Raw genomic sequence first — 12,828 nt, forward strand, 5'->3', positions numbered from 1 at the left:
TGCACCTCTTCTCTACTTGCCGACCCCTGGCATTTGTGCTCGCTGGCTTTGCTGAACCCTGGCACTTGCATTTTTTTTGTTCCTGCATCAAGAGTGCCAAAACCTTCTGTTAGAACCTGCTGATGTCGCAACTCCAAACTTGTCCAAGAAATGAATTGGTACTTTGAAAGCAGAATTCTTATTGCTTGATTGCAAGCATAGAAAATCTGTTGACTTGTATTGTCAGAACTGAGTACATTAGAACAGACGAAGCATTGTATCCCCCAGCCTAGATACGTCAGGCCTACAACTGCCCCTTACCTTCCATGTGGCAGGAAAGCACTGTCGTACACTCACATTCATGCACATTCCCAGATGGTGAGAACTGGGATGACGACACTCAGTCCCAACCCTCTTCTCCCCCCCCCCCTCCCCCATGGCAGAACTAGGGCAGACTGGTACAGAGAGAAATGGAAAGCAAAACAATTCTCAAGGCTGTATCAGCATTAAACTCTCTGTAGAAAGAAATATGGCAGGACCCTGGCTAAAATGTTAGAGGGTCATGACAGTTTAGCTATCCAGGCATGCTTTTTATTCTGAAGTCCAGAGAAATGTGAATCTACATGGGTGGATGACTATCTTGTGGATATTATTATTATAATAATTATAATAATTAATTATTATTATTATTGTAGATTTCACAGCTGCCAGATCTTTAGCTGGTTGTTGGCCTTCATTACAATTCGAGCCTCACCCAGAGGCCTAGGAAGTTGTAATGTATTGGCGTAGTATTCGTGTGGATCCCAGCAGGGCTGCCTTCTGAATTTGACAGATGTTAATTTTGTCAATTCGAAGATGTTTTAAGTGCTGCCCTAGTGTTTTTGGGATGGCGCCCAGCGTGCCTATTACCACTGGGACTACCTCAGCTAGTTTGTGCCATTATTATTCATTCATTCATTCATTCATTCATTCATTCATTCATTCATTCATTCATTCAATTTAATAGACCGCTCTACCCCCGAAGGGCTCAGGGCGGTTTACAAGACAGTCAAACACAATACATCGTATGATTTCAGTTAAGACAATAAATACATTAAAACATTAAAACATTAGCAGCAGTAATCTTCTATAATTAAGATAAGTGGATGATGTCCGGCATTAACCCCGGGAGGGGACTTGCTGATATTCAATCAGCAGATGACATGTGGAGCGACAGAAACAGCACAGTATGAGTGATGTATGAAACTAGCTTCATGGAGGGCAGCTCTGCAGAATTCATGCTCTGCTCTTGCACATCTTCTGGATGTCTGAAAGCATTTGCACAAGCATGCAGAGACCATTTCTCTTTAAAATCCGGGTGGAAAGGTGGTAGCTGTTTCGCTGGTGAGTGGCTGTTTCGCTGTTGAGCTCTAGGAGCAGCAGTGGCGTCGGAGGTTAAGAGCTCGTGTATCTAATCTGGAGGAACCGGGTTTGATTCCCAGCTCTGCCGCCTGAACTGTGGAGGCTTATCTGGGGAATTCAGATTAGCCTGTACACTCCCACGCACGCCAGCTGGGTGACCTTGGGCTAGTCACAGCTTTCTCGGAGCTCTCTCAGCCCCACCCACCTCACAGGGTGTTTGTTGTGAGGGGGGAAGGGCAAGGAGATTGTCAGCCCCTTTGAGTCTCCTGCAGGAGAGAAAGGGGGGGATATAAATCCAAACTCTTCTTCTTCTAGGAGTGAGGTGATGCCAACAGACTGCAGAGCCTCTCTCTGTACAGATCACTTTATGGGTATTAAGTGAACAAAACAAAGTGGAAGAGAGAGGGCAGGGGTTTGTCATCTGTGCACTGCAAATGAGACAGTGGCAGAGCAGGGAAGAGAAGAATTGGGGGTAATTTAGCAATTCAGTAACGGCTTAAAAAAATGACTTCAGGAGAAAATTGAGGATAGCTGCTCCAGGCATCAGGCTTGGTACAGAGATTGAGGGCACTGACTGCTCTCAGGGAAGTTTGTCGAGAGTGGAAGCAGGGTTTTGCTGCCACATGATGAGGTAATGGCTGCTCACTTAGATGACTTTCAAAAGGGGGAATTAAATCAAAATTTGGAGTCTGTCATTAGCCATAGCAGGGGGCTTTCGTTAGCTGTTGGCGGCAGAAGCCAAATTGAATCTCAAGACTGAGAGGCAGTGAACTTCTCTGAACAGTAATCTCTGATGGGCAAGAAGCTGGTGTAAGCTGTTGCCATAACGTTCATTTTGTAAACTTCATGCAGGTATCTCAGAAGCTCCACTGGGAAATAGGATCCTGGACTAAATAGGTCTTCAGTCTGCTCCATCCAAGCTATTGTTCTGTATTGGGAACTGGAGAGTTCTGTTCTCCCAGATATGGTTTGGGAGTTGGATGTACATTTAGCCTTTCAATTTGACCTCCTTGGAAATAGTTGTGCTGTGTAACAGTTGACCTATATTTTGCAGCTTAGTGTTAAAAAGCTTTTCTAAGGCCCCTTCCGCACATGCAAAATAATGCGTTTTCAAACCACTTTCATAACTGTTTGCAAGTGGATTTTGCCATTCCACACAGCTTCAAAGAGCACTGGAAGCAGTTTGAAAGTGCATTATTCTGCATGTGCGGAATGAGCCTCAGTTACAGAGAACACATACTCAGGTATATGCAAAACAGTGTATACAGACTCCAAAGACAGATCAGACATGGGCTATTGGGATCTCTAACAAACATACTTCCCCCCCCCCCCGCCCCATACAAGTTAATTTGGGCAAAGTATTTAGCAGATTATTTTGATTAAAATCTAGTGAGGCTTTCAGAGGAGAGCTGGATAAAACCAGATGCAGAACTGTTGGTTGAGCATCCATACCCTAGCACAGGGGTGGGCAATTATTTTTTCCATGGGGCCGCATAAGAAACAGAAAATATTGTGGAGGGCTGGGCCAAAAGGCTGAACTCAATTCTACTGCATAATAGGAATTTGATAAGTGACAAACAGGTGCATAGATCAACTTGGAATCAGTGGCAACAGTTCTGCATACAACACTATTTGGCACAAAGAATCACAGGCTTAACCTACCTGCATAGTTGTCCACTGTGACAATCAAACAGAATTAGGAAACTTAAGTCCCTTGACCTGCTTTTTTCATGGGCTGGTGCTTTTGAAAGCCCCGCAGAAGCAGGCAGCCAAAGCAACTGGCTTCGGGGGGGCTTTCAAAGGAGGGGATCGCCCCAGAAGCCACTGCGCGAGGGAGGAAGGGGGAGGGTTAGCGTGAGCAAGCCCAGCAGTTCCTAAATAGGTCCTCCTGGGCTGGGGCCAAGAGTCATAAGGCTTGAGTCAGGGTCATTGGTGAGGTGGATGTAGCCCCAGACTGTGCTCAATACCCAGGTCACAACCTAGCAGAAGGATGACCTACTGGCAGCCAGTTAAAAAAATAATAGGGGATAGGGAGTGGGGTTAGTTAAGAATCAACCTTTCACTAAAAGTTGAATAAATGTTACGCAGATGTATAAAAACACAGCATAATCATAATGTAATCATTATAAAATTACTAGAAAGCATACAGCTAACATTTTTCTGCCGACAGCTTACATTTGTGTACATTTTTATAAGACATTCTAGCAGGTACCATCTTAATTTCCCCCTTATTTTCCATTGTGTAAGCCAAAGGAGAGATTACTAAAACAGTCAGTGGCATTTACAGCCTACCTCTATTTTTAAATCAGTACAGAATTTTATAATCCAAACTGTAAACAGTTTAACTTGTAAATAATAATAATAATAGTTTGTATTTATACCTGCCTTTCTCTCCTGCAAGAAGACTCAAGGTGACTCACAAACTCCTTTTCTCTTTATCTCCCTACAACAGACACCTTGTGAGGTAGGTGGGGCTGAGAGAGTTCCAGAGAGAACTGTGACTCACCCAAGGTCACCCAGCAGGCTTCATGTGAAGGAGCAGGGGAACAAACCCAGTTCTCCAGATAATAGACCACCTCTCAGGTGGAGAAGTGAAAAATCAAACCTGGTTCTCTCGATTAGAATCCATCCCTCTGAACTACTACACTGTGCCGGCTCCGGTGGAGTGCATAAAAAAGCATTGCTACGTGCTAGGGAAAGAACTTTCATGTTTGAACACTTCCTCTCTTTGAAATTTTTTGGTGATAATTGCCTTGTGTCCAGGTCTCAGTGAAGTTGTTTCTCCTGCTAGGCCTCAGTGTATTGACAGAATCTGAGGCCCCTTCCGCACACGCAAAATAATGCGTTTTCAAACCACTTTCACAACCGTTTGCAAGTGGATTTTGCTATTCCGCACAGCTTCAAAGAGCACTGAAAGCAGTTTGAAAGTGCATTATTCTGCATGTGCAGAATGAGCCAGACTTGGCATGAAAAGTGTCAGTTGGTACATGTAAAAAACAGAACCACAACTTCCACCCCGCAGTCTGTGGAACCGAATAGCACCCAAGTATGCAGATCAGCTGTTCTCGTTTCCAAGACGTAAATCCACATCTGACGTCTGGGTGAAATTGTCCACAGATGCCTTTGTACGCATGTCACCCTCTGAGATGTGTCCCTCTTTCCATTACAGGGATCTGTATGAAGAAGTATAAACAGCTGAATCAGGCCATTCAGCAAGCTCGGGACAACGGTGAGCAGTATTTGGGGAGGGGCGGGGGAGGACTTGACATAGGCTACCTGAAGCATCCAAAGAAGATGACGGGCAGTAGATTCAGGACAGATGAAAGGAAATACAGGAAGTGATTGAAGTGTGAAATTTGCTATCAGAAGTTGTGTTGATGACCGCAGGCACAGTTGCATTTAAAAGGATAGATTTATGGAGGATAGATCTATTGGTGGGTGCTATCCAGGGTGACTAAAGGGAGCCTTCATGTTGAGAGGCAGTAAACATCTGAATGCCAGTTCTGAGAGCAATGTCAGAGAAATTCCTTGGTGTCAATGCCCTGCTGTTGGACTTCCAGAGGAACTGATGGGCCACTGTGTAAGAGAGGATGCTGGACTCAATGGACCCCCTGGTCTGATCCAGCAAGGCTTTTCTTAGGTGCAACCTTCCCTCCTCCCCCTATATCTGTGGTGGTGAACCTTTGGCACTCCAGATGTTATGGACTACAATTCCCATCAGCCCCTGCCAGCATGGTCAATTGGCCGTGCTGGCAGGGGCTGATGGGAATTGTAGTCCATAACATCTGGAGTGCTAAAGGTTCGCCACCGCTGCCCTATATAAATAACCCAGAGATCTAGTGTGGTATAATTGTCAGGTTTGGCCCAGGCTCAACTTTCCAGTCTGCCACAAAGCTAATGGGAAGATACGACCCCGTCAGTATGATTGGTGTAACGTGCCGTGAAGGGTTGTTGCGAGAATAAATTGTGAGCACTGCCACTATGTGAGCCGCACAGCTCTTTGGAGAAAGACTGGGATAAAAATGCAATCCATGAATACAAATTGCTGGGCAGGGTTTGTGTGGAAGCCCAGCGATAGTTGCGGCAATAGAATGCTGACATTTTGGAGGTAACGAATGGTGCCGTCTTCTCCCCGAAACCCTTTCTTTCAGGCCTCCTGTTCTTCCATACCCCTTTCGTCAGTTTCCGGGGTCAAGATTACAGTAACCAGCACCCGGCTGTTACCAAAACCCCTCCATCTCCAGCTGTGCTCAACAAAACCACTTTGTACGACTGGTATGACTGGCAGCAGCCCCCTGAGAAGAAGATTGCCCTGATGAGGAGGATTTACAAAGACTACTTGAAGGAGGAAAGCGGCCCTCCCTGAGGCTAGTCAGTGACTTTTGACTGGACTGAACATTCCTTGGATGTGTGGAAGATCCTTGTAAAATCTCTGGAGGCGGTGGGTTGGGGAGCTACTTTGATTGTTATTGCCTTTTTTAAAAAATCCATCTGGTACTTGGGTTATCAATAAAGTCTGCACCCATTTCAGTGATGTAAGGTGTCTGTGCTTTTTCTGACCTGGCTGGGAGAGGAAGAAGAGTGTTAAGCTAGAAAGCGTGTTCAGCTAAAAAGTTTTGGAACAAGGAAGCAAGTGTAAGGAAGATGGGAGAGGTTTCAAAAACTATGCATGGTGTGGAAAACATGGATAGAGAAAAGGGTTTGGGGCTTTTGTTTGCCTTCTCACATAACTCTAGACTTCGGGATAATCTAAGAGTGCCAAAAGTTCCGAACAGAAATAGTACCTCTTCACAGAATGCTAATTAATTTAGGGAATTCTTTGCCACATGTTGCAGTGATTGGATGGCTGCCCTGGCTATGCACCCCTGTTATGATACAGAAAAGCAAAGCTAATTGAAGCATCATTCAGGCTGTGTTTGCTGCCCGGATGGAATGGGACTGTTAACTTAAAACTTGCAAAGAAATTGGCCCCTGCAATTACTTTGGGCAAGACAGCATCTCTACTTTTTGACTGAAGAAGTAGGAACTTCTGTCCGATGAAACAGGAAAAACTACCAGGAAAGTTTGCTTTGGAATATTTTTCCCAGCTGGATGCGAACTTTATTGGAATCCTAGTCGCCCGCTATTGTAGTCCCTTGAGTGCATTCTTATATAACTTGGATTCTTGGATGTGTTGTTATTTATACATGGATGTTTGCTGCGCTTTACATTACATTATTTCACATATTTATAATTGCATATGGACAGTTACTTAGCATAGTTTTTGTAGCCAGCAGTAAAGGGGTTTTTTGGCATTTCTGTTTTATCAACACCTATTAGACATTGTACTTTGATGAAACCCCCATCTTCAGAGGCAGTATATCCCTGAATGGTACTTTTTGGGAGGCAAAGACAGCAGCTTGGTCCTCATCCCTTACTAGAGGAACTAAGCCTAATGCATGTTCTTTCCTTTCCTTCCCTATGTTGTCTCTTGTGTCTGCTTTTAGATTATAGGCTCCTTAAGCTCTGTTTTGCATCACATATATTAATAATTCTATATATTAATAATCATAACAATAACAAGGGAGCCCTGCTGCTTCTGTGTGCTCCTCATAAGCTTCCCAGAAATGCCTGATTGGCTAATATAGAAACAGACTCCTCTAGATGGGGTTTGGGTCTCAACCAGCATGGCTATTCTTAACATTCTTAGAGAGTTTGTATGAAAAGCCATCCAATTCTATCCTTTGCTACTAAGAACATTTGTTGAGGTTCAGTCTATAAAAAGTAGTATTGTGTTTTTAAAAGCGCACAGTCCCTTTCCCACTCTTTTGTGACAGTTTGGGCAGGCAGAATTAAGTGCATATATTCTACTGGTGACCTTCACGGAATCACAGCAAGTGTGTGTTGTGGCAGAGCAACATTAATTGTGTTTATATGGAAATGCTCTTTTTTTCCTGAGGATTAAATGATCGGCCGCTTCTCAACTGCTTCCCTTTTCAGCAGGAAATGTAACTTTTTCTTGTTTGAGATATCTGTGCTTTACTTCTGTAAATCCCCTGAAGCTAAAAGGTTCCTATGATGAAAACAATGATAAAATACTGTTAACAGCAACAAGAGAAGCTGGAGGACAATGTAGTAACAAAAAGCAGGTGGTTTCGGAATAGTAAGATGGGAAAGAAGGGTGGTTTGGGCTGACGTTTTCCTGCGAAAACCCCAACCCAAACAACCCTTCTTTCCCATCTTACTATTCCCACCAAGAACAGGTTCACACGGGACAGCAGCAAGCGCGCAGCAAGGCTAAGCAAGAGATAACGATAGTTCCGGGCAAGGCGCCCAGAAGCAGGAATGTAGAGCCAAGGTTGAATCAAGCTGCTAGCTGGCAGAGGCAGGACAGTGCAACAGACAGCAGTCTTTGCCTGGACACAAGTGAACATTTAGGAGCCTTGCTAATCCCAGCCCACAGTGAGCTAGTCCATGAATGGAATTTCATCAATTAGTTATTAGCTTCTACAATGGGAGGTAGTGGGGACCAGGCACACAGGCAGGACATTGTTGGGGTCATGTGGGGGAAGAAAATCGCCCCCACATCCTTCTCCTTCCCTCCTCACCCTGCCAGGCCTGGCAGAGGCTGCTGCCGGGCCAATCTTGCCTGCCAAGGCCCTGGGCTCCGTTTTCCCTAGCTACGCCCCTGGCCCACACTGCTGAAAGAATCCTGTCTGATTCCCCCCACTGTGGGGAAGGCAGGGTATGGCCTCCAGAAGCACACAGGATGGGGAGATTCTTCAGGCACCCTCAACCCTTTTGGATTCCTGGGCCAAGCAACCCTCAGAGGGGTAGAAAAGACCAATTCTAGGTCCATGAGCTTTTAGGTCCATGAGGGAGCAGCAGTGGCGTAGGAGGTTAAGAGCTCGTGTATCTAATCTGGGGGAACCGGGTTTGATTCCCCGCTCTGCCGCCTGAGCTGTGGAGGCTTATCTGGGGAATTCAGATTAGCCTGTGCATGTAGTCGTGCCCGCGGAGTCAGCGTAAGAACGAGACGAGACGCGGAGATATCATCTGGTGGAGAGCGCCAGCAGCGGGATCGCGGGGGTCCGTGGTCCTGGCGACTCTACCGCGTGCTAGTACCTGGCACCTTTTGTTAGGGTTCTAGTGGGGGCGTGTAGAAAGGCGGACCAGGGGGAAACCGGGAGAGCGGGAGAGCGGGAGACTGAGAGATCATCATGTGATGTATGATCTCACTTGGCTGCTACGTGTGGGAGAAGAGAGCTTATCAGAGGAAGCTTATCAAGCGTCTGGGTCCTAAAAAATCCTGACACAGGGGCGAGACCCATTGTGCATTTGCCAGGGTTTCACCTGGTGGTTGTGAGAGGCAGGTGGGAGGTTAAGCGACTTCCTGCCAGGGCTCATCTCCAGAATTGAGGCGGGGGGGGCCAGTCTTTGACCAGAAGACCATGCAGGAGCGCAGGAAAAGTTTCCAGCGCTCTACTTACGGTGCTGCTGGATCAGCGGCTCATCCCTACATGTGCACTCCCACACACGCCAGCTGGGTGACCTTGGGTTAGTCCACTTAACTTCACTTAGAGACTCTCTCCGGCCCACCTGCCTGCTGGGGTGTTTGTTGTGAGGGGGGAAGAGAAGCCAGCCCATTGCCAGCCCTTTGTGAGTCTCCTGGGGAGAGAAAGGGGAGACCATAAATCCAGGCTTCTCTTTAGCTGCTGCTTTGCCTTGGGACGAGAACCCTTGGTGTCAGATTTACTTCCATAATTTTAGCTCCCATCTTTCTGTCGTCATTGAATTCAAGGTAGTATTCAGACAGCAGATCTTTGGGGAGGAGTCTCTGTAGCCAGGCACAGACGGGCCCTAACCTGGCTGTGGCTTTCCAAGTTTTCTGAGGAGGACTACGATGCTTGACCTTGGGCTGGTAAGTGCTGAGGAGCTGCTTGGTTTCAACTGCCTCCACAGGGGTGTCTATTCTTGGGGAGAAAAGAACTTTGCAAGGTCTCCCTTCACAGGAGAGAAGGACAGGGTACAAATCCAAACTCCTCCTCTTCTAAGCCAAGCAGTGAAAGCACTGGACAGCTACGTGGCATAACTGGACTGGATTTTAGAGGCTATCTAACGATCACATGATTTTGAGGAATTCTTGAATGACCTTGAATATTTTGTCTTGAATGTGGATAACCTGGGAGGTGAGCCTGCGTCATTTTACTGTCATTCCAGAAGTCATTTCCCCGAAATTGAAAGTCCCAGCCCCCGCAGTATTTCAGGACTACAAGGCATCATGTGTTTTAAGCGCAATGTACTGTTGAAGGTCTAGCGCCTGTCACATTTATGTAACATTCGCATGTGAGTGCTTGTGCACTGTTCCCAACCATTCAGTCGTCTAATTCACAGTAACTTTTCATTCTGTAAACAGTGTTGAGCAGAATTGTTCAGTTAACGGTAGCAGGACTATAGTATAACCAAATGTTCTAGGAAGGTGCTTTTATAGAGGTAAAGGAATGTGTGCTGGGTTTTCCGATGTGCTTTTCCCCTGATATCTCTGCAACGGAAGACTAGATAATTACTTTTTTTAAAAAAAAGAAAGCTGGGAATTCAGAGTTTCTGCCACACTGGTTTTGGTGCATCACTATATTGTTATAACAATATTCTAGTTCCAATTAAAAAAAAAAATAAAACTCCACAAGGCAGGATGAAGACATGGCTGCCATGGGGACAGGGTGGGAAAATGTTATTTGTCTTTATGTATAGTTCCTCCCCACTTAAAAAACTTTATTTAGTAGCTGGATTGTAATTTTCCCCTCCCCCCTTATTTTTTAAAGAAAGAAAAAGAGGCAACAGATACAAGGCAGAGCGGTTGGTGGGGGATGGCAGGGTGCCATCAGCTGTTGAACTTGGGTTGCTTCACCTACCACACAAGTAGCTTCAGAGGTCTTGATATGGCTTTTAGGCCTAGCTAGATAAATGTTGCACCGAGCTTCTTCAAGGAAGGGTAAGACATGTTCATAGCACAGGTGTACAATTTGCATACAATGGATATATGGAAGCCATTTGTAGCTGAGGATTTACTTGGCAAGTCATTAAAATGTCACAGCGTTCTGCCAGTTTGCTACTTGCTCATGAAAATTGTGTGCCGGTGACATTATAAAATCAGGTAGTTCTTAGGGCTAATTAAAGCAAAATTCCATGTCATCAAAATAATATCAAACGTACCCAGTGTATATATAAGGTAAACAGAACATGTAGGTTTCTTCATCAGTATACAGGGTGACTCCTGAGGAGTATTTCAGGTGGGAAAATCATAGGTTGGGAGGCTTCAGCCCCCTGTCCTATGTGCCACGGTTTCACTTTGAAGTGGCCAACACACACCTGGAAAGCATAGAACTCACAGAACTTGTCACATTGAACATCCTTGCATTGGCCACAACTGGAACAGGGTTTTGTGAGATGAAGGCTTATTACCTCCCCAGGTGGATTTCAGAAAGGTGGGCTTCAGTGGTAATGGAAGGGGTGATATTTGTGTTGTGCCGGTGGAAATGGCTTCTGTTGCCGGACAAGTAATTTTTGGATCCAGTCCTAACAGATCTGCTGTGACACACAGCTGTTGCCTAGAATCTGTTTCGTCAGTTGGCACATATAACCAATTTTACAGAGAGGAAGTGCAAAAAGCAGAGTCAAAAGGTGATGGAATGTAAGACGTGTGTGAATACACATTAATACAAATCAAGCTGTCTTGTACTGAATCAAGATAATCAGTCCATCAGACGCAGTATTTTCTACTCCGACTGGCAGTGGGTGGCTTTCCAGGGTCTTAGGCCCCTTCTGCACATGCAGAATAATCCACTTTCAATGCACTTTGCAGCTGGATTTTACTGTGTGGAATAGCAAAATCCACTTTCAAACCATTGTGAACGTGGATTTAAAGTGCATTATTCTGCATGTGCGGAAGGGCCCTTAGACTGAGGTGCTTCACATCATCTGCTACCTAGTCCTTTTACCAGAGGTGGGAATTGAACCTGTGCCTTTGAATTACACAAAACTCGATCAGGCTGGTTATACAAGCAATATGCTTAATGAAAAATGAGTCTGAGGCTAAGGCATAATAAATCTTTCTCCATGCCTGTCCTTTTAATGGAATGGACTTGAATCATTAACAGAACTGCCCATCTAGTGACTTCAATGGACTTACAAGAATGTCACTCTGTGTTGGATGGCACTGAAAAGCTGCAGTCCAAAGAACAGTTCCCTGAGAATGAGGTCCTAAACAGCGCTTATCCCTGAATTGGTTGTTTATGGCTGTTCCCCAGTCAAAACAATTCCAAAGTACAGACTCTCCAGGAGCAGCAGTGGCATCGGAGGTTAAGAGCTCATGTATCTAATCTGGAGGAACCGGGTTTGATTCCCAGCTCTGCCGCCTGAGCTGTGGAGGCTTATCTGGGGAATTCAGATTAGCCTGTACACTCCCACACACGCCAGCTGGGTGACCTTGGGCTAGTCACAGCTTCTCAAAGCTCTCTCAGCCCCACCTACCTCACAGGGTGTTTGTTGTGAGGGGGGAAGGGCAAGGAGATTGTAAGCCCCTTTGAGTCTCCTACATAAGAGAAAGGGGGGATATAAATCCAAACTCCTCCTCCTCCTCCTCCTCCTCCTCCTTCTATTACATGCTCCTGCCACCGTTTAATTGGCTGTTCTTCATTCCAAATGGACTGTCCCAAGCCAGTCTTAAAAAAACCTTAACAGGGCTAAGAGGCAACATTTGCATTTGGAAGCTGTGTCTCACATGAATTCTTTGTCTAATACTCTAAGTTGCCTAGTCTGTTTGTTTCTTGCTGTTTATAGTTGTGGGAATAATTGTGAGAATCAGATAATCTTCTGGGCAAACTGCCATAGTAAAATGGGAGTGGCATTTAAATCACTGATCAGAATTTATCCCCATTCTCAGAGCCCTTTCTTGTTTTGCTCTCAAGTTAAAAGAAGCTCCTGAAAGGAGATTATTATTTATTACATTTAGTACCACGCCCTCCCGACCAAAGCTGGGCTCAGGGCTTTGGTGTGATTTTTATTACTTTTGAAGTTTGATGTGTTTTGTGTTTGACAGATTTTACTGTTAGTTTTATGATAGTACTCTACTTGGTGCAATCCTCTATACACTTTTAAAAAAAACGTAAGTGTGCTACACAGCCTGCATTCCTCCACACATTTGATGAATGGAGCTTTGACCCTTGAAAGCTCATACCACAATACTTGTTGGTCCCTAGGGTGGTAAGGGACTCATATCTACCTGTTCTACTGAAGATCAATAGAGTCACACAGTTATCTTGGAGCAAGTCACATGGAATACAAGATGACTTACCTCTGAGCAAAAGTGCAAAATATTGGGGTGGGACGTTTCCAAACCTAAATTTGATCTCTACCCCTGCTCTATGCTAAATAACGTCACCTAAACTGAAAAAGGAATTTAATAATATG

The 12,828-nt window shown here is 45.2% G+C and overlaps 1 protein-coding gene across 1 annotated transcript; it reads left to right on the forward strand.

The window, feature by feature from the left end:
- Positions 1–4,504: 4,504 nt before the first annotated feature.
- On the forward strand, positions 4,505–5,914 carry LOC125428979 (28S ribosomal protein S18b, mitochondrial-like). The gene is made up of 2 exons (XM_048489675.1): positions 4,505–4,609; positions 5,532–5,914. Exons 1-2 carry the CDS (start codon positions 4,558–4,560, stop codon positions 5,744–5,746), a joined length of 267 nt encoding a protein of 88 aa, XP_048345632.1. The 5' UTR covers positions 4,505–4,557; the 3' UTR covers positions 5,747–5,914.
- Positions 5,915–12,828: the final 6,914 nt, after the last annotated feature.

Source organism: Sphaerodactylus townsendi, linkage group LG03, assembly GCF_021028975.2.
Source record: "Sphaerodactylus townsendi isolate TG3544 linkage group LG03, MPM_Stown_v2.3, whole genome shotgun sequence".
Lineage (NCBI taxonomy): Eukaryota > Metazoa > Chordata > Lepidosauria > Squamata > Sphaerodactylidae > Sphaerodactylus > Sphaerodactylus townsendi.

Bases quoted from the DNA above. Each gene is read 5' to 3' on its own strand.
- LOC125428979 (XM_048489675.1), top strand. From the start codon at position 4,558: ATGAAGAAGTATAAACAGCTGAATCAGGCCATTCAGCAAGCTCGGGAC. The intron at 4,610-5,531 runs GTGAGCAGTATT...CCTTTCTTTCAG, and splicing joins TCAGCAAGCTCGGGACAACG to GCCTCCTGTTCTTCCATACC.